The sequence below is a fragment of the Callorhinus ursinus genome, unplaced genomic scaffold (genome assembly GCF_003265705.2).
Source record: "Callorhinus ursinus isolate GAN/ISIS: 27379988/994484 unplaced genomic scaffold, GSC_fseal_2.0 scaffold72, whole genome shotgun sequence".
Classification (NCBI taxonomy): Eukaryota; Metazoa; Chordata; class Mammalia; order Carnivora; family Otariidae; genus Callorhinus; species Callorhinus ursinus.
In genome coordinates this window covers 4,852,651-4,873,178 of record NW_027397134.1, presented here as the reverse complement: position 1 = coordinate 4,873,178, position 20,528 = coordinate 4,852,651, and the positions used below count along the sequence as shown (strand labels likewise).

The 20,528-nt window shown below is 48.9% G+C and overlaps 1 protein-coding gene across 5 annotated transcripts in view; it reads right to left on the bottom strand.

Annotated features, from left to right (window-relative positions):
- Positions 1-20,528, bottom strand: part of TCN2 (transcobalamin 2) — a 45,058-nt gene that overhangs the window by 4,199 nt on the left and 20,331 nt on the right. The window contains exons 1-8 of one of the 5 annotated variants that reach the window (XM_025858196.2): positions 11,868-12,038; positions 11,371-11,512; positions 7,348-7,540; positions 6,463-6,641; positions 5,291-5,452; positions 4,030-4,202; positions 3,708-3,894; positions 2,604-2,769 (exon numbers count right to left, since the gene is read on the bottom strand). In XM_025858196.2, the coding sequence (XP_025713981.1) occupies positions 2,604-2,769; positions 3,708-3,894; positions 4,030-4,202; positions 5,291-5,452; positions 6,463-6,641; positions 7,348-7,540; positions 11,371-11,434 (1,124 nt within the window). In that variant the 5' untranslated portion in view covers positions 11,435-11,512; positions 11,868-12,038. Of the gene's footprint in view, positions 1-2,603; positions 2,770-3,707; positions 3,895-4,029; positions 4,203-5,290; positions 5,453-6,462; positions 6,642-7,347; positions 7,541-11,370; positions 11,571-11,867; positions 12,039-20,528 lie in introns of those variants that run through there. The other 4 variants (XM_025858188.2, XM_025858187.2, XM_025858193.2 and 1 more) reach the window with 4 other exon arrangements.

Sequence of the window (20,528 nt, the reverse complement as noted above, 5' to 3'; positions counted from 1 at the left end):
TACCCCCACCAGGGAAGTCCTGGCCTCTCCCTTAGGGCTGGCACTGGCCAAATCCTTTCCAGGCCACAGGGTTCACCTCCGTCCCTCTTCTGCCACCCCCTGACACTGCCCGCTCAGAGGACTTCACCCCTCCGCACTGACCAGGACCATGGCCTACAGGAAGGGACACCTGTTACATGACTGGCTCAGCAGCTGCCCCCTCTCTGGGAGCTGATGTTGCAGGGGTGAGGCGCAGAAGCCGCCAGCACCGCATATAAGATGCCAATGCCCAAAGAGAGAGGGCGAAGCCAGAATGCAGAGAGAAGCCCGGATGTGCGAGACAGAGACACCTGGTGGTGGCAGTGGGTCTCTGCTTCTGGAAGTTTCTGTGGCTCAGTGACATTTCCCTCTTCTTGTGGCATTGGTGGCTCAGTCTTCTCTCCGATTCTACACACCCCATACCCCCCATTACCAGAGAGGGTTGGAGTTAGGTTTCTGGCCTTTGTGACCTAGAGACTCCTTATTCACTCCACCCCCTCCCTGAGTTCCTTGCCTCCAACTGTGCATTTCTCCAAACCATGTGGACGTGGCTGCCTGAGGGGTCCTCTTAAAAGCCCATGGGTCATGTTCTTCTTCTCTCCAAAAGGGTTATCAATGGTTCTGTCTTAGAGAGGGAGGCTTTTATAGTTTTAAGAGACAGAAAACCACTCAGGGTGACCTCGTCCAAGGGGAAGTGTTGTTTGAGGGGGTGTCGTGGGACAGACCCCGTTGCTCTGTCATCCCTAACTCTGTGGGTCCATGTGGCTGCTTAGAGCACGTCTCTCTTTTTCTTTCTCTCCTCTCTTTCTCTCTGGATCTCTCTTTCTGCAGTCCCGCTTTCTCTGCCAGGCATTCACATGCCTCCAGACGTATAACCTTACTGCCTGGCCTCTGCACCCAGTTCAGGCACCCACCTCCACTGACAGAATTGTTTCCCTGATTAGTATCCCTGATGTCTCCTCAGAGGTCATGGAGTTCTGAATCAGAACGTTAAGTACTATTTTTTTTTTCATTCTGATGATGTTATTACATGAATGCCAGCAGGGTCTGCATACTCTCAATGTCTGCTGGATGGAGGCCTGCCAAGGTGCTCAGTGTGTGTGGCCGTCTAGGGCTGTGTGGGCCCCCGTAAGCTGCAGGCTACTGGGAAGAGAGCTGAGGCGGGCTCAGTAGTGAATGGAGTGTTCGGGGCCAGGGAAGGGCCTATGAAGTCAAAGCTGCCTGGACAAACTCAGGGTTGACAGTAGCTCAGGCCCAAGTAGCTGAGAGCATAGGGCTCATCCCATGCCTGGCCATGTATACCTGTTCCTCAGCAAATAGTCCTTATTTGAATGTTATTCTTTTTACATTTTATATCTATTTGCAGAGTTGTTTAAGGTTTATAGATGTCTGGAGCCAGAAAAAGAAGGAACTTTTAATAGTAAACATAATAGGGGCGCCTGGGTGGCTCAGTTGGTTAAGCGACTGCCTTCGGCTCAGGTCATGATCCTGAAGTCCCGGGATCGAGTCCCACATCAGGCTCCCTGCTCAGCAGGGAGTCTGCTTCTCCCTCTGACCCTCCCCTCTCTCGTATGCTCTCTCTCTCTCTCTCTCATTCTCGCTCTCTCAAATAAATAAATAAAATCTTTAAAAAAAAAACAAAAAAACAAAAAAACAAACCCTTTAAAAAAAAATAGTAAACATAATAGCACACATCTAAGTCATAGTATAACAGAAATATCCTGGGGTCTGGGAGAATTTTTGTTCTTTAAAGGGGGGTCTTTGTATATCTCTGGCCTGAAATTCCCTGACCTGGACAAATGCGAGGCACCAGCTGTGGGCCCTCCCTGACTGCAGGGCACTGTCCTTTGGGAACTCCAGGTGAGCGCAGAGATTGGGGCCCTCTCAAACTGAGGCATATCTTTCTAGAAAAGTCTGGGGTCTGGGTGACCCGGTGGAAGGCGCTCAACTCCTCTGGTTTGTATTCCCCATTGGTAACACAAGAATCCCATCCATGTTATTTAGGCATGGACATGGCTGGGCAGAAATGCTTGGCCCCAGACTTGTTGAATCTTGTCAGGGTGAGAGGCAAGTTTAAGGACGTTGCCCAACCTCCACATTCTACAGAGGACTTGCCCAGGGTAATTCATCACAGGGATGAGGCCAAGATCACCTGATGATAAAAATTCTGATTCTTACAAAAGCTAACCTGTACTGAGCTTACTAAGTATGGGGGACCACAACCTCTTTGTGCACTAATTCCCGGACTCCTTGCATGGGCCCTGCAAGCAGCAGGGCACAGCTGGTGTTCTCACTGGATTACAGGTAAATAACTCATTCCGGGTCCCTAGTAGGGGAGTGGGGGAGCTGGGATTCCAGGGTGGATGCTCTGCCCCCAGAGCGTGTTCTCAGAGCCACTGACAATGCTGGCCCACAACTCCCAGTTTCCACTCTACCCCGGGCCATTCAGGGGTGGAGAAGGGGGAAGCAGAGCCTGGCCAGACACCTCTCCCAGGGGAACTTCCTCTTCCATCCCCATCCCATCCATGCCCTGTTTCAGGGGTGTGGGGTCAGGTGGGGTGAGGGCTGGGAGGTGGGGGTCTCACGTGAATCCTGTGAGCTCCTGGGCCTTCTTAAGGACATCTTCCAAGGAGGACCCAGCAGGGACAGAGATGGGGTGTCTGTATGGTGGCAAGACACTGGGGACCTTCAGCATGACACTGATGAGCTCTCGGGTCTGTGAAGGAGTCTCCACAGCTGGTTGCAACAGGACTAAGCCAGGGAGAGAGGGAGGGGTAGCTGGTGTGAGGGCAGGGGGCCGGTGTTAGCCCTCCTTTCTTCCCTCGAAGAGACGGTGGCCTATCTCAGCCAGGGTCACCACAGGATCCCAGCCTCCCCTGTCCTTTATCCCCCGTGTCCCCTGGCTGCCCAAAGTTGGGTCCCTCACTGGTTTTTTTGCCTCCAGTACCCCCTTCCCACCCATGCCACATAGCACCCCAGAGGGCTCTTTCTACAACTAGAATCCCTGCCCCCATTACCTCTGAGGGTCTCCCCTCCTTTCCATTCTCCTGCCTGCAACTCTAGCTCATTCCCCCAGACCCCACTCTCTGGTAGGAAACTTCCCCCAAATTTCAGCTTGCCCACCACGCTGTCATGGAGCCGCTCCTGGTGAACATACAGGGCCAGGATGCCCAGGCCATACTGGTAGTAGCTGGTGCGGGGGTGGCCCTTGTGACTGGACCGAGAGGACCCTTTTACACCTCGGCACCTTCGTTCCTGCTGCCCACTCTCTGCCCTACCCTTGCTACTGCTCTTCGCCACTGGAAAATCCCACTCACCAACTCAAGTCCTTCTCCCAGACGAAGCCCTGACGCCAGCTGCTAATTGGGACTCATTAGGATATAGCAGCGCTACCCAAAATGTGTCTCTCCCCATTCATCCATTCAAACATTTCTGGACCGGGTATCACACAAGGGGCTGCAGACTCATGGCCCACCCAGGGCTCTCTCTTTGGTATCTCTCTCCCCACACTATGGCTTTCTGGAAGCTCTGACTGCATCTTCGCTGCCAGTGTGTCCCACATGGACCCGCAAACCCCCATCGACTCAGCAAATCAGGACGAGGCAACCTCCCTTCCCTGGGACATGCAGACTTCAGGGAGCACTGAGCAGACTGAAAAGAAGAGGGCTCCCGTTGAAAGGCCTAGCTACCTCTTGGTGCCTCGCAGTCTGGGGAGATGAGATCCACATAGCTCTTGCCATTCAGGACAGGCAGCAGCTGGGAAATGATGAGAACATTCTTGAAGGCCCCATCCTGCATACTGGCCAACAGAGCAGCCCTTGCCTTGAGGCATGCTGGGCCCAGCTTCCTTCCAGGCATGAAGGAGTTCATCAGCAACTGGTGACAGAATGGGGAAGTTCAGAAGGTGGAGGTGGGTCGGCTGGCAGGGAGGAGCCAGGTCTTCCAGTCCCTGACCAGGCCACTGCCCACTGAACACCGGGGTGAACTCTGGCCCCATGCTCTCTTTCCTACCTGCAGCGCCAGAGGTGTGCTGTAAACATTTCCAAAGTGGCCTTCAGGGGTCTGGGCCTTCAGGATTTTCTCTTGTACTGTCCTAATGGCCAGGGTGATCCGGTGTCCCTGATTGCGGTTGAGGTTGGAGTGCTCCAGACAGGTGAAGGCCAAGCCCGCCATGGCTGCTGTGTCTGCAAGAGACAGAGCCAACTGGGGTCAGTCTAGACAGGGCCCTGGGGCAATGGGCTGCCACCAGAGGCTTGAAGAAGGGGCATGGTCAGATCAGCATTTTAGAAAGTTTTCACCAGCGAGGGGGACCAACTCAGCCCAGTTTGTCCAGAACTTTCCCAGTTTGGCCACTGTAAGTCCTCTGTCCTGGGAAGCCCCTTAGTTCCAGGCAAACAATGGTTGGTCACCCTTCCCCTGTCTACTATTTAGGGGGAAAGATTAGGGAGATTAGGGAGAGAGCCTGGAGGAGGGAGGCCCCAGAGGCTTTATCCTACACCCCTCATTCCCAAACCTGCCTGCACGTTGTAATAACCAGGGAAGTTTGGAACAGACGGATAGCTGGGTCCACCCCCAGGTGATCTGATATCATAGGTCCAGGGAGCTGCCTGGGCCCCTCAAGCTTTAAACCCCACCAGCCCCCGCCCCTGCCCAGAGGTAATTTACTGGGCCCACAGTGGTTTTTCTACAAGCCTGAGGCAAGAGCAAGCTCTCTGCAGTATCTCCTCGCCCTCCCAACCTACTCCATCCCACCCTCACCCTATGCGAGGCACACTCTCACAGAATGCCAGACCTACAAGAGACCCTGAATCACTATGACAAGAAAGGGCACTGGAGGCCCAAGGCAACTCGGTGAGGTAGCAGCTCCAGAATCCAGGTCTCAGGCTTCCCAGCTCATATGAGGACAAGACCATAGCTATGTATCCAGAACTTTCTCCATGCCAGGCACCATGACAAGCCCTTGACTTATAAGGTATCTTCTATCAAGATACTGCTGGGAGGTTATTGTACAGCAGAAGCTGAACCAAAAAGACCAGCTGACTTGCCCAGGGTGGCCTACAATAAGTGTGTGACAGAGCTGGGGTCAGGGTCCCAGGCCTGCTCCAACACTGGCTCACGACCACCATGCCCCACACACGAACCCTCGCCATTTCACTCCTAAGGGACTCATGAGGAAGGGGTCCCAAGGAAGGTGAGCATGGGGCAGGGGGTGGAGGCCTTCAGCTGGAGCTGGGAGTGCCAGCCTGGCTTTAGCAGGGCCTCGCCCACTCACCCACAGAGAGGCGGCCCCGGTGCAGATGTTGGTCGTGTTCCACGGCGTACAGGAGCTTGCCCACCACGCTGTCATGGAGCCGCTTCTGGTGAACACACAGGGCCAGGATGCCCAGGCCGTACTGGTAGTAGCTGGTGTGGGGGTGGCCCTTGTGACTGGACCCTGGGAGGAAGAAGACCATGGGGCAGGGGCTTCATGCCGGGCCTGAGGGGCTGCCTCTCTGCCCCCCTCCCAGCAACCAGCCCAGTCAGCACATGGGACCCCACTGCCCACACTTCCCAACACCCTCCTCTGGGTCATGGGATCTTTCATTCCTTGACTCCCTCAACCCATTCTTGCGGAGGATCCACCCTGTGTCAGGTGCTGTGCTCAGAGTGGTGACCGGCCAGCCCTCCAACAGTAACACAACCTGCACCCACGTCAGCATGATTAGAACTGAAATGTGGACCAAGGTCTCTGGGGCCAAACAGTAGAGGTCTTTGAGTAGCTGGGTATCAGGTACTCAGGGCAGGACTCTCTAAAAGGCAGTGACACTGGGGAGGTGGGGGTGAGGAGGAGCTAAGGGGGAGCAGGAAGCTGGAATGGGAAGGAAACCTTCCAGATAGAGAGAACATATACGAAGACCCTGATCTGCAAGCTGAGAAATCAGCATGGCCAGAGCCAGAAAGGCAGGTGCGTAGGTGGGCCAGGGAGTGGGCCAGCAGGTCCTGAAGAGGAGAAAGGGGCAGACAGATGGGCCTGAGGGGTTGTGGATGCAGCAGTGAGTAGCCTGTGCAGGGTTTGAGCAGGGCTAACCAGATCAAATTTATATTTCAAATGCTTGCCCTGGCTGTTATGCGCTGGGTCGAATCAGGCGGCAGGACAGTTAGCAGAGAGAGGCTGAGGAGTAAGCAGTACGGAGGCCATGCGGTCGTCCCAGAGGTAGACAGTCAGTTCAGTCGTGGTGGCTGAGCAGAACTTGTCAAAGGAGTGCATGTGGGGTACAGGAAAGGCTTGGTCAAGGATGGTGACTGCAGCGGGCCCAAGCCTCTAGGTAGAGAGTGAGACAGGCAGAGTGGAGGGTGGGAAAGAAGCCTGGGGGGAAAAAAACCCAAAGTTCTGACTTAGATGCTTCCCCAGAGACTGTTATCTGATGAGGGCCCCCCCACGCTTGGCAGACCACGTCCTCTCACCAATGGCCCTCTTCTCGTCCTCCAGGAACCGCTTCAGCTGTGAGACCAGCTTATCCCCCTTGCGGCCTCCAACAAACTCACAGTTAGCCCTGAGAGCCAGCAGGTAGAGGGCCAGCTGGCCCATGGAGGGCTTGGCCTTGCTGTTACTGTTGTCATCGTTGTCATCGTTGACGGCAAGCCTAGGACAAAGCCAGTAAACAACACTTCTGTAAGAAAATGCCACCTCTGGTAAGCCTGGGTTGGGACACCACCCCCCAACATCATAAAGTGAAAAGAATCCTAATAATTAGAAACTTTGCTAGGACTACCAAAAGTAGATGAGTCAGCTCTGCATGTTGTAAGGTGCATGCCATACATATTTCATAAAGATAAAAAATCAGACTCAAGGACAAGCCCCGAGGGCTCTGACGTCTGTGACCTATGCTTGCCCCCACCATTTTGATCACCCTTTGTCCACACAGACCTCCCTTTCTTCCCCTTCCCTGCTCTGTGTCAGCTTCTTGAGAGGGAGTCCAAGCAGGAGATGCTTCAGGGTGGTCCCGACCCTTCACCTCTCATTCAAACTCCCACACTGAGCCTCAGAACAGGCCTCCCCTTAGTGCCCCCTGGGAAGGGAGCACAGAGTTAGATGCTGCTAGATGCTGCTTCTGGGCTCAGTAGTGGGGGTGGGGGGGGGGCGCAGACTGTGGTCATGGATCAGTGATATCTGCCTCCAGTCCAGTCAGGCCAATCCCATTCTACAGATGGAGAAAGTGCCAAAGGAGACAAAACTTGCCCAAAGTCTCCCCAACAAAGCAGCGGCAGCCCAAAGCAGAACACAGGTCTCCTTTCCCTTAGGAGGTAGAGCAAGACATAGGGAAAGGAGAAGAAAGTGAACAGTGATACCCCAGGACGCTCTGCTGGTAGTTGAGCTTGAGGATGTGCAGATAGAAGGCCTCCCTGGCCCCGGCCTGCAGGCTGGAGAGGCGTAGGCCCACGTAGATACTGGGGTTCAGGTACTCCAGGGAGAGCCAGTCCATCCAGGGCAAGAGGCGCTGGCCCAGCCTCTCTACCAGCTTGCTATCCACCTCTGGTATTTCTTAGGAAAGAGAACAACAGGTCAAGTGAGGTTGCAGAGCCAGGCCACCAGCAAGGAACTGCTTTCACCTTACCGGAGCCTTCTCCAGGGAATAAACATCCCTACTCCTTCTCCACCTAGCACATATCCTACTTGTATGGGAGAATAAGGCTGTAATGAAAGGTGGCAGGTAAATAGGGGAAAGCAGGTATCCCAAAAGAGCAGTTGGAGTGGGCCAGGGAGAGGTGGTGGGCCGAGGGCAGAGGAAGCCGGTACCAGGCAACCACTCTGCCGCCAGGAGTAACAGAGAGTGGAGCTCAAGCCTTGTGATGTGCCCCAGGCACTGCACCTGACCTCACTTGGTCCTCATGCCAGCCCTGTGGCATCGATACTGTCATCACTGCTTTGTGCAAAAGAGGAAACAGACATTCAAAGTCATGTTGCGTCTTCCACAGGCTGCAGAGTCAAGGATGAACCTGCCTGCAAAGCCCCTGTTCTTTGGTGCGCTGCCAAATCCATTTACCAAGACTGCAACCCACACGCAGAACATGCTACACACCCAATTTTAAAACACTGCAGGCTGGGACACCTGGGTGGCTCAGTCTGTTAAGTTTCTGCCTTCGGCTCAGGTCATGATCTCAGGATCCTGGGATCGAGCCCCACGTGGTGGGAGGGGGGTGTCCCCACTCAGCAGGGAGTCTGCTTGAGGATTCTTTCTCTCCCTCTGCCTCTCCCCCACCTCTCTCTAAAATAAATAAATAAATCTTTAAAAAACAAAACAAACAAACAAACCCCACTATAGGCTGCCCATGGCTAACTGGGGCTGTCTGGTGAGCTTCGTCTGTGCAGATCTCAAAATAATGCTTTCCTTGCCGCATCTGTGGAGGTGAAGAGACTGAGGGGTGAATTGGTAGAAAGCCATCATCGCTGGCAACCATTTCTCTGTGTGCTTTGGGGTTTGCCTGAAACTGAATCATGAAAATGCTGAAAAACTGGGGAGGCTGAAGTCTCAGGGGCATTTCCCAGCCCCAGCTGACCCTGCCTGCCTCCCTTAGGGAAGGAACCTGAGCTCAGTGGGTGGCTTGGGAGGCACTTTGGACTCTTCCCCATTTACTGCCTCCCAGTTATCTGCAGGGCTCCAGCTGCCTCCACTGTGGCTGTGCCTGTCCCAGGATGCTGGGCAGGCTGCCCCTCCCAGGGGACTAAGCCCAGGAACTGCCGCTAGAGCTCTTCACCTGCTCAAGGACCAGGGTTCCTCTCATAACTGGCCCATCCCTCTTGGTTTGGGTCCCCCCCTCATTTTTTTTTTTTTTTGTAAGTAATCTCTATGCCCAATGTGGGGTTCAAACTCATGACCCTGAGATCTAGAGTGGGCATGCTCTGCGGACTGAGCCAGCCAAGCGCCCCTACAGGTCTCACCACCTTATGCCTGTTTTCCCAAAAGTCACAGGTATCTGTTGCTACCTGTGAAGGAGCGAGAGAGGGTGCGGGTTGGAGACAGGGGTTGCTTTTCTTTCCTTTCGCATCCTCAGTGCCTTTCTGGGGCTGCCTTCCATTTCTATAGGCATTTCCCCCTCTCTGTCTGGATCTGTCTCAGTCTCTACCTCTTTCAGCCTGTCCTTCTGGTCATCTGTCCCCCTGTACCTCTCTTTCCCTCCCCCTTTCCTTCAAACTGGTAGGGGAGCCTCACCCCAACCCCAGGCTCTGCCCTCTAGCAGGTGAGTCAGCCCTGGGATTAGAAGTGATAAGAAGAAGAGCCAGAGCTATAAAGAGAGGCTCATAACCACAATTCAGCCTCCTTAAAAGGAAGGAGCCGGGCAAATTCACCTTGGTCATAAAAGTGGCCCAGGGCGAGCTCCCTCCCATGGGGCCTCTTGCTCACAGGGCCACGCAGCTCTGCCAGCTGACCCGCCTTGACATTCCCAAGCACAGGAGCCCACCCTGGGCAAGCATTAGTGCAGCATCCTTGTCAATTTCACAACTGCACAGAGCTTTGAGCTGGTAAAATTTGAGGTGTGGGATCCTCCGCACCACACCAAGGAGGAAGGCAAGGAAGAATTCTTAGCCCATTTTGCAGCAGAGGGAATGAGGCCTGAGCAGCTAAGTGGCTCAGCTGTAGGGGGCTGCACCCCCAAACCTGGTCCAGGGCTTCTGTCGGGTCTATGGGCCAACTACTGAATGGTTCATGCCCAGTGAGGTCTGGGTCCCAGGTCCCCCCTGGGGACTGTCTGGATGGGAACCAAGAGCCAAGGGCTGAGGGGTCTGGTTGCACTTATGGAACACAAGTTGGAAGCTCGTGGTGCCCAGGGAAGGCCATGGCCTGGAGTTCTGAGAACTGAGTCCAGCAAAGCCCTGGAAAGCTGGAGTGCCTTGGCAGGTCACCTGGCTTCTCCAACCTTTGACTGACTCATCTGTCATCTGAACCTGCCTCTCAGTTTGTCCAAAGATAACAAGAGACCATACTAGGAGGGAAGAGAGATGGGTAACCCCAGAGCACAGAGGCTTCCCTGCCTGCCTCCCGCTTTCTGCCTATCTCCAGTGCACAAATAGCCCCAGGCTGCGTTCCGACTCCCAGACTGGTCCCAAGAGGCCCCTGGGGACACTGGGACACAGAGCCCAGCCAGGCTCCTGTGCATGCAGTATACCACAAATGCCTTGCCATGACCTGCCACCTATGCTTCTCTCAGACTCGTCTCGTCTCCGTTAAGCGTGCCTGCGTACTCACTTCCCTCTGCCTGGGATGCCCCCCACTGCTTTTCATGTCAGCTCCTTTTCCTCCTCTGGGTCTCAATCCCCCTGTCACGCCTGGTCCTTGGAAATCCTTCCCTGAACTCTCTCCCTGTGGAGAGTGGCCCCCAGCTCTCTACCTCTGTGCCTGGTTCTCTTCCTTTGGCACTCCCTGCAGCCTCCAAACACAGCACCGATTTGTGTCTTGGCTTTTTTGTCTGTTCCCTTTACTAGAACAGATGCATTAGGAGGACAGGGATGGGACCGGTCTTCTCTTTGTTCTTTCCCCAAAGCCTAGCGCTGCACTGGCTCAGAGAAGCCTCAGTCAATCCATGTTGAATGAGTAAATAAATCAATGACTGGATTAATGAGAGCATTTTTGTCTGGTGGGCTGTCAGACATATACAGTTGACCCTTGAACAACGTGTGTTTGAACTACATGGGTCCACTTATATGTGAATTTTTCTGGATATAGTATAATACTTTAAATCAATTTTTTTTAAGATTTTATTTACTTATTTGAGAGAGAGAGCACAAGCAGGGCGAGGGGTAGAAGGAGAAGCAGACTCCCTCCTTCTCCCTGGATGCTGGGCTCCGGGGCTCGATCCCAGGACCCTGGGATCATGACCTGAGCCTAAGGCAGACACTGAACAGACTGAGCCACCCAGATGTCCCAAATCTATTTTCTTTTCTTTGTGATTTCATCAATAACATTTTTTTTAGTTGACTTTATCGTAAGAATACAGTATATAATACATATAGCATACAAAATATATGTTAATTGTTTATCTTATTAGTAAGGCTTCCAGTCAACAGTAGGCTATTAGTAGTTAAGTTTCTGGGGAGTCAAAAGTTATAGGTGGATTTTGGGCTCTATGGAGGGCCAGCAGCCCTAACCCACCTTGTTCGAGGGTCAACTGTAATTAATCTCAACACAGTGTGTCAAACACTGAGGTCCAGCTAAGTCCCAGCTGCTGTGGAAGTCCAAAGGGGCAGATAAATCGTACCCTCCCAAACATTCGAGCCTCGGTTTCTCCAGCTACATAATGAGGGGTCTGGACAAGACAGTCCTCCCCGCTAAGGTCCCAGGAGGAAAGAGGTACAGGGTAGATCTGGTTACTCACCGCAGATATCAGCGAGAGCACCCAGGCTCCCAAGCAGGAAGAGGAGGGCTCCAAGGTGCCCCATGGCAGGAGCGGATGAGTGAGTAGCAGGCGGGAAGCGCCACAGACTTCTAGGGCTGGTCTTGCACAGCTGGTCACTGCTCTGAAAGAGGCAGCTTCCTGTCACTGATTAATCCCTCCACGCCCCCAGCAGGATGCTGCTAAATCAGCAGAGAGAAAGGGGAAAAAGATCTGTAGCTAAGGTGAAAGCAAGGCCAAAGAACAGAGGAAGGAAGGGCAGAGTCGTTTTCCTGGAGGAAGGGAGTCAGGGGTGGGGGCAGACAAATAGGAATGGTGTGAGACATCTTGAGGCCGGCCACATTCAGTCCCCGCGGCCTACAGAGCACTGGGCAGGCACAGAGTGCCTGACATCTGATCTGCCCACATCTGTCCACCTGCGCCTGCGTGGTCGCCCCCTCACTGTTCCAGCATTGGACAGGCAGGGCTGGGGTGCCTACCTGGTGTCCCCCCCACAGGAGGAGTCCCTGGAAGTGCCCACCCGGACACTCCCTGGGACAGGGAGCAGAACTGAGAGCTGTGGTGGTCACGTGAGCGACTGCTGACGTCAGCGGTCCTTGGCCAGCCCGCCCCAGTGTTAGGGTTGGGAGGGGCTGGACCGGGACCAGACCGGCCAGTTTTCCCAACCAACCAGAAAGCGGGAGGCCTCCTGGAGACAAAACAAAGCAAGGAACAGGATTTAATCATTTGAGACACAAAGTCCTGGGTAGTGGGGCTACTTGTTAGGACTAGGAAAGTAATCTTTAAAAAAAAAAAAAAATCTCTGTAAGAAGAGAGAACAAAGGATTCCTCCTCTGCCTAACCTCACAGGAAACTCAATGTCCAAGAGTTAAGCATGGCGGTGCTGTGTGACCTTGTTCAAGTCACTTAACCTCTCTGAGTTTGAAATAGTTTCTCCTGTGTGAGATGAGAGGCAAGATCATTCTAACCAAGCTCCCTTCCAGCTCAACCTGTGAAAATGTTATCATCTTAAAACACCTCTAATCATTTCCTCTAATGAGATTTTTATTGCAGTCATGTTGTGGCTAATTGCCAAGGTTCATTCTTTCAAGATAATCTGGTTTTGTGCCTGATTTACCACAAGTTAAGCTCTTCACATTGACAAATACAGATATATGCATCTGTTTACAGAAGTGCTTTACAAGTTACAATTAGATTGTCTGGCTCAAGAAGGTGAGGTGTGGCCCATGGGGTAAGGTTCTGGGGAACGAGGGAGGCCAGCTGGGCCCAATTTCTGCAGATTCTCAGGTTCAGACCTCCAGGAGAGCCCCAGCAATTTGTATGCAATGGAACTGCCTTGATCCGGAACAGGACTGCTTTGCCCCCCCCCAACCCTCTGTCTGTGGCAGGTGGTGGTGATTCTGGTTCCTGCCACCTCCAGGAGGGCAGCCTGGAGAAGGTGACCATGGTGGAGGGGCTCCCCATCCCCCAGCCTCTGGGGAGAAGCAGCTTCCTTCAGCAGGGTCACCTCTGATTCCCATGGACTCAAACGTACTCTGGTGACCCACCAGGAAAGAGGTGCATTTCCCATAGCTATCAGGAACAGAATGACTGGGGGCAAAGGTGGGCTGTGTTAGGTGATACTGTCAGGAAAAGTAAAAAGGAAAGATGACTAAAATGTTTGGTTCAGGATTTCCATTTAGGGGTCTATACCAAGAAAGTGAAAATTAGTGGGGAATGAACAAGTGAAAGTCTGCCTGTCCATGCATCAGGAGAGGTACTGACGAAGTCAGCTGCAATGTTAACAGGAAACATGACTTTTCCCAAGGTCATGTTACAGCTGTAAAGTGTCCCAATAATCATGTTCTTTGACTGACTATGACATTTTACTGAGATTTCTTTTTCCCCCCTAAAATCATAAATTTGCTGTTTTAAATCATAATTGTAAGAAAGAAACATGCCTGGTGGAGCTAAGTCACTTGGACACAGAGAAGCAGCCTGAGGTCAGAAGTTTCTGGACTCAACATTACACACCTATCTCTGTGGTTTCCAAGGGAACAGGACTCTGAGTCCACTTTGCTGTCCAGATCTGAAGTTGAGCCCTTTCACTCAGGCCTGCAATGTGCTGAGTCTATCAAAGCACTGCTTCTTTTACATTTCACCTAACCCCAGCTTTTAGCCAAATGCTTTAATAACCTTTCTGTTTGTGTGGTCAGACCCCTGCATTTGCTCTGCTCCATAAAGAAGCCTATAGATTCAAAACAGTTCCAAGGATCTGTCTGAGAAGTTCTCTTGGCACCCGCCAGCAGGGATCCAGTGTGTTCCCTCCAGGGGTCCTGGTCAGGACAACCAGCCTTTGAGGATGGAGGGAGTTTCAGGGGAGAGAAGGAAAGGCTGTCTGACAGGATTACTCAGACTGCTGTGTCCCAGCACTGCATGGATTGTCTATTAGTCTCTTGTCATGTGCAAGGCTCTTTTCTCTTACTAAGCTGGAATCCAGACCTTTAGAAATTGGAAACTCACTAAGTGGATATTTAACTCTTCCCTGTAGCATTCTTTCCTGGATTTTCTTTTAAACGTTTTATTATTTTTTTAAGATTTTATTTATTTATTTCAGAGAGAGAACAGGAGAGGGGGTAGGGTCAGAGAGAGAAGCAGACTCCCTGCTGAGCAGGGAGCCGATGTGGGACTTAATCCCAGGACCCTGGGATCATGACCTGAGCTGAAGGCAGAGGCTTAACCGACTGAGCCACCCAGGCGCCCTTTTTGCTGGATTTTGATAGTCATTAATAAGTGCTGAAATGGAATGAGCTCGAACCATTTGCCAGCCACTGTTCTAAGCATTTCATAAGCATCCTCATTTGATCCTAATGAGAAACCTATGAGTATGTTATTATAGTCCCATTTTACAAGAAATGGGCTTGAAAAACCATTTCAGTATGTGGCAGAAGGAAATGGTAGCTCTTGGGGCACCTGGGTGGCTCAGTTGTTAAGCATCTGCCTTTGGCTCAAGTCATGATCCCAGGGCTCTGGGATCGAGCCCCGCATTGGGCTCCCTGCTCAGTGGGAAGCCTGCTTCTCCCTCTCCCACTCCCCCTGCTTGTGTTCCCTCTCTCTCTGTCTCTCTCTCTCTGTCAAATAAATAAAATCTTTAAAAAAAAAAAAAAAGGAAATGGTAGCTCTTTAAGAATGTACTTCAAACCTAGGCCTCAAAGAATTCCAAAAGGCAGAGAGATAAAGCAATGTGAGCAGTAAATTGAACAAAACATGTATAGGACCGGGGCGCCTGACTGGCTCAGTGGAGCATGCAGTTCTTTTTTTTTTTTTTTTTTAAAGATTTTATTTATTTATTTGAGAGAGCGAGAATGAGAGAGAGAGCACATGAGAGGGGGGAGGGTCAGAGGGAGAAGCAGACTCCCTGCTTAGCAGGGAGCCCGATGTGGGACTCCATCCCGGGACTCCAGGATCACGACCTGAGCTGAAGGCAGTCGCCTAACCAACTGAGCCACCCAGGCACCCAAGCATGCAGTTCTTGATCTCAGGGTCGTGAGATCAAGCCCCATGTTGGGTGTGGAGCCTACTTAAAAAAAAAAAAAATGTGTAGGATCTATATGCAGAAAACTCAAATTCTGATAAAAGAAATCGAGGAAGATCTAAATAAATGGAGAGATATTCTGAGTGTCAACTGGAAGACTCAATATTGATTTTTTTCAAAGATTTTATTTATTTATTTGAGAGAGAGAGAGAGAGAGAGAAACAGCATGAGAGGGGAGAGGGTCAGAGGGAGAAGCAGACTCCCCGCTGAGCCGGGAGCCTGATGTGGGATTCGATCCCAGGATTCCGGGATCATGACCTGAGCCAAAGGCAGTCGCTTAACCAACTGAGCCACCCAGGCACCCCTCAATATTGATTGTTAAGATGTCATGGTGACAGATGTCAACATGATCTAGAGATTCAAATGACCCCAGTCAAAATCCCAGTAAGCTATTTTGTGGATGTTGATAAACTGATTCTAAAGCTTATGTGGAGAGGCAAAAGACCTAGAATAATCAACAAAATACTGAAAAAGAACAAAGTTGGAGGACTGACACTACCTAGTTCAAGATTTACATAAAGCTCCAGTAATCAAGATGGTGTAGAAATGGTGAAAGAATCAACGGGTTGACCAATGGAACAGAATAGAAACCCTAGAAATAGACCCACACAAAAACTGTCCACTGATATCTTGACAAAGGAGCAAAGAAAATTGACAATGGAGAAAAGATAGTCATTTCAACAAATGTGCTGGAATAATCGGATACCCATATGTGAAAAAAAAAGTCTATTTAGACATATACCTTATACTTCTCATGAAAAATTGAGAACTGAACATAACATATAAAGCTATGAAACTTAAAACTTCTAGAAGAGGTTATGACTTTTTAGAAACAATATCAAAGTCATGGTCTGTGAAAGAAATAATTGATAAGCTGAGCTTCATTAAAATTAAAAAACTTCTGCTCTGCTGAGGACACAGTCAAAAATGAGAAGACAAGGGGCGCCTGGGTGGCTCAGTTGGTTAAGCATCTGCCTTCCTTCAGGTCAGGTCATGATTCCAGGGTCCTGGGATTGAGCCCCACGTCGGGCTCCCCACTTGGTGGGAAGCCTGCTTCTCCCTCTCCCTCTGCCTGCCACTCCCCCTGCTTGTGTGCTCTCTCTCTGTCTCTCTCAGTCAAATAAATAAATAAAATCTTTAAAAAAATGAGAAGGCAAGCCACTGACTGGGAGAAAATATTTGCAAAAGACATGATAAAAAACTGTTACCCAAAATATACAAAGAGGGGCACCTGGGTGGCTCAGTCGGTTAAGCATCTGCCTTCGGCTCAGGTCATGATCCCAGGGTCCTGGGATTGAGCCCCACATTGGGCTCCCTGCTCGTTGGGTAGTCTGCCTCTCCCCTTTCCCTTTCCCCCCAGCTCGTGCTCACTATCTCTCTCTCTCTCAAATAAATAAATTCTTTAAAAATATATATATACAAAGAACTCTTAAAACTCAACAATAAGAAAACAAGCAACCCATTTAAAAAAATGGGCAACAGACACCTCATCAAAGATGATAAATAAATGGCAAATAAGCATATGAAAAGATGCTCCACATCGTATGTCATTAGGAAATTGCAAATTAAAACAACAATGATACAACTACACACTTATTAGAACAGTCAAAATCGGGGCACGTGGGTGGCTCAGTTGGTTGGGCATCCAACTCTTGATCTCAGCTCAGGTCTTGATCTCAGTGTTGGGAATCCAAGCCTCAGGGCCTGATCTCAGGGTTGTGAATTCAAATGTCATTGGTTCAGGCGCCTGGGTGGCTCAGTTGGTTAGGCAACTGCCTTCGGCTCAGGTCATGATCCTGGAGTCCCGGGATCGAGTCCCACACCGGGCTCCCTGCTCAGCAGGGAGTCTGCTTCTCCTTCTGACCCTCTTCCCTCTTGTGCTCTCTATCTCTCATTCTCTCTCAAATTAAAAAAAAAAAATCTTTAAAAGAAACAAAACAAATGTCATTGGTTCAACACTGAACATGGAGCCTACTTTAATAAATAAATAAATAAAATTTTAAAACATTTTAAAAAGGGGTGCCTGGGTGGCTCAGTCGGTTAAGCATTAGACTCTTGATTTTGGCTTAGGTCATGATCTCAGGGTCATGAGACTGAGCCTCGTGCTGGGCTCTCTATGCTGGGCATGGAGCCTGCTTGGGATTCTCTCTCTTCCTCTCCCTCTGTTCCTCCCCCCACCATGTGCACACACTCTCCCTCTCTAAAAAAGATAATGATAAATATAATAAAATATAAACAAATAGATGAATGAGGGCGCCTGGGTGGCTCAGTTGGTTAAGCGACTGCCTTCGGCTCAGGTCATGATCCTGGAGTCCCGGGATCGAGTCCCGCATCAGGCTCCCTGCTCGGCAGGGAGTCTGCTTCTCCCTCTGACCCTCCTCCCTCTCATGCTCTCTATCTCTCATTGTCTCTGTCTCAAATAAATAAATAAAATCTTTAAAGAATGAAAGAATGGTCAAAATTCAAAACACTGACAACACCAAATGCTGGTGAGTATACAGGTCAACAGGAACTGCCATTCATTGTTGGTTGGAATGAAATACAGGACAGTCACTTGGGAAGACAGTTTGGTAGTTTTTTACAAAGCAAAACATAGTCTTACTATCAGATTCTACAATCATACTCCTAGCTATTTACCCAACTGGAAGGCCACACAAAAATTGGCATGTAAAAGTTAATAACAACTTTATTCATAATTACCAAAAACTGGAAGCAACCAAGATACTCTTTACTGGGTGAATGGATACAAATTCTGATATATATATAATGAAATATGGTATAAATAAAAATAACAGTCAAAAGAAATGGGAAAATGGGGCACCTGGGTGGCTCAGTCGGTTAAGCATCTGCCTTCAGCTTGGATCATGATCTTGGGGTCCTGGGATCAAGCCCCATGGCCAGCTCCCTGCTCAGCAGGGAGTCTGCTTCTCCCTCTCCCTCTGCCCCCTCAACTTGTGCTCTTTCTCTGTCTCTCAAATAAGTAAAATCTTAAAAAAAAAAAAAAGGGAAATCAAGCCACAAAGAGACATGAATGAAACTTAAATGCATACTGATGAGTGAAGAAAAGTGAGTCTGAAAAATCTACTTACTATATGATTATAATTATACAACATTCTGGAAAAGGCAAAACAGTAGAAATAGTAAGATCAGTAGTTGCCAGAGCTTGGGGGGAAGAGGCTGGGGTAAGGGGGTTGAATAAGTAGAGTAAGAACAGGGGACCTTTTTTAGCATGGTAAAACTATTCTATATGATAGTAATATGGTGGATACATAATACTATGTATTTGTCCAGACCTATAGAATTTTACAACACATAGAGTGAATTTAATGCATGCAAATTTTAAAAAATTATTGAGGAGATCAAAAGATCCCAGGATAGAATACAGAATGTGACAAGGAATCTAATCTGTATTACCAATGTATAAAACAACCAAAGGGGTGGGGGAAAGGATGCTGACCTAAGAAACTTTGGAAAATGAGTGGGATCTGTAAGAATATTGGCAAAAGGGAGTGCCTGGGTGGCTCAGTAGGTTAAGCATCTTCCTTTGGCTTGGGTCATGATCCCACGGTCCTGGGATGGAGCCCCATATTGGGCTCCTTGTTCAGTGAGGAGCCTGCTTCTCCTTCTGCCTGCCACTCCCCCTGTTTGTGCCCTCTCTCTCTTTCTCTCTCTGTCAAATAAATAAATAAAATCTTAAAAAAAACCCTAAAATTTTAGTATAATTTTGAAAGTTTATCAAATATCATAGTTAGTTGACTTTAATTTTGTGTCAATCAATCCATCTAATTTTACAGTTCTCTTTGCAAGTTAAATAAATTAAAATGTTTCCCAAAATATGAGCAATTAAAAGCCATGGATAATAGAGTAAAATGGTTCAACATAAGTCTAATGGGAACTACATGAGAAGAAAATGGTGAGAATAAAGAAGAAGCAATATTTGAAAAGATAATGGCTGAGAATTTTTCAGAATTGAGGGAAGATATAAATCCTCAGAATGAGGAATACCAGTGAATCTCAAGCCAGATAAATAAAAACAAATCCAAACTTAGATACATTATAATGAAACTAAAAACATCAAAGATAAAGAGAATATCCTAAAAGAAGCTAGAAAAAGACATATTTTCTACAAAGAAACAATAATTCTACTGTCAGACAACTTCTTTGTTTTTTTTTTTAAAGATCATATTTATTTATTTGAGAGAGAGAGAATGAGAGATAGAGAGCACGAGAGGGAAGAGGGTCAGAGGGAGAAGCAGACTCCCTGCTGAACAGGGAGCCCGATGTGGGACTCGATCCCGGGACTCCAGGATCACGACCCGAGCTGAAGGCAGTCGCCCAACCAACTGAGCCACCCAGGCGCCCCAGACAACTTCTTAATAGTAACAGTGGAAGCCAGAACACACTAGATTAGTATCTTCATTGTGTTAAGAGATTATACTAGCCACCTAGAATTCTATACCCGGCGAATCTACACTCAAAAACAAAAATTAAGTAAAACGAAGACATTTTAAGAAAAACAAAACCCAAGAGCTTACCTGCAACAGAACCTTACTTACTAATATACCTCCAGAAGAAGGGAAATGATTCCTGAAGGAAAGTCTAAGATGTAAGAAAGAATGGGAGCAAAGAAAATAAGCTTGAGGATAAATGTAAACAAATATCGACTGCATAAAACAATACCAATAATGTCAAATATTAAAAGCATAAAATCAAGATAAAAATGAAGCACAACAATTGTTTTTTAAGTCTAGAGGGTTCAGATTGGAGTTGGAGTATACTAAGATCCATGTATTGTTCCTGAGGAGAATAATGGTTAACGTTAGGATCTGCTAAGTGTGTAAATTAAGATTTGGGGGTGATCATTAAAAGAACCGAAACAGAGTATATAAACTAGTAAAGGGTAAAACAGAATTAATACAGGGAGAATTTATTTATTTATTTATTTATTTATTTATTTATTTGTTTGTTTGTTTATTTAAAAGATTTCATTTATTTATTCATGAGAGACAGAGGGAGAGAGAGAGAAGCAGAGGGAGAAGCAGGCAGCCCGATGCGGGACTCAATCCCAGGACCCTGGGATCATGACCTGAGCCGGAGGCAGACGCTTAACCATCTGAGCCACCCAGGCGCTCCAATACAGTGAGAATTTAATCCAGCCATCACAGTCCATGTACTAACAGTCTCTTGAGTCTATAGGAAGAGGATGATTGGTACTTTCCTAGGCTCTGCCCTATGTAATTCTTCCCTTGGTTGATTTTAATCTGTATCCTTTGTCAGTAATAAATTGTAAACGTGCATATAACAGCTTTCACTGAGTTCTGAAAGTCCTTCTAGTGAATTATCAAACTTGAGGATGATCTTGGGAGTCCGTGAACTTGTCACTGGTGTCAGAAGTGTGCACTCCTCCCTATCTTCACAGTTGGTGAACTTTTGGACTGTCTAATCTCCCCCAAAAATAAAATGGATAAAGTATGACATGAAAGAAAGAAAGAAAGAAAGAAAGAAAGAAAGAAAGAAAGAAAGAAAGAAAGAAAGAAAGAAAGAAAGAAAGAAAGAAAGAAAGAAA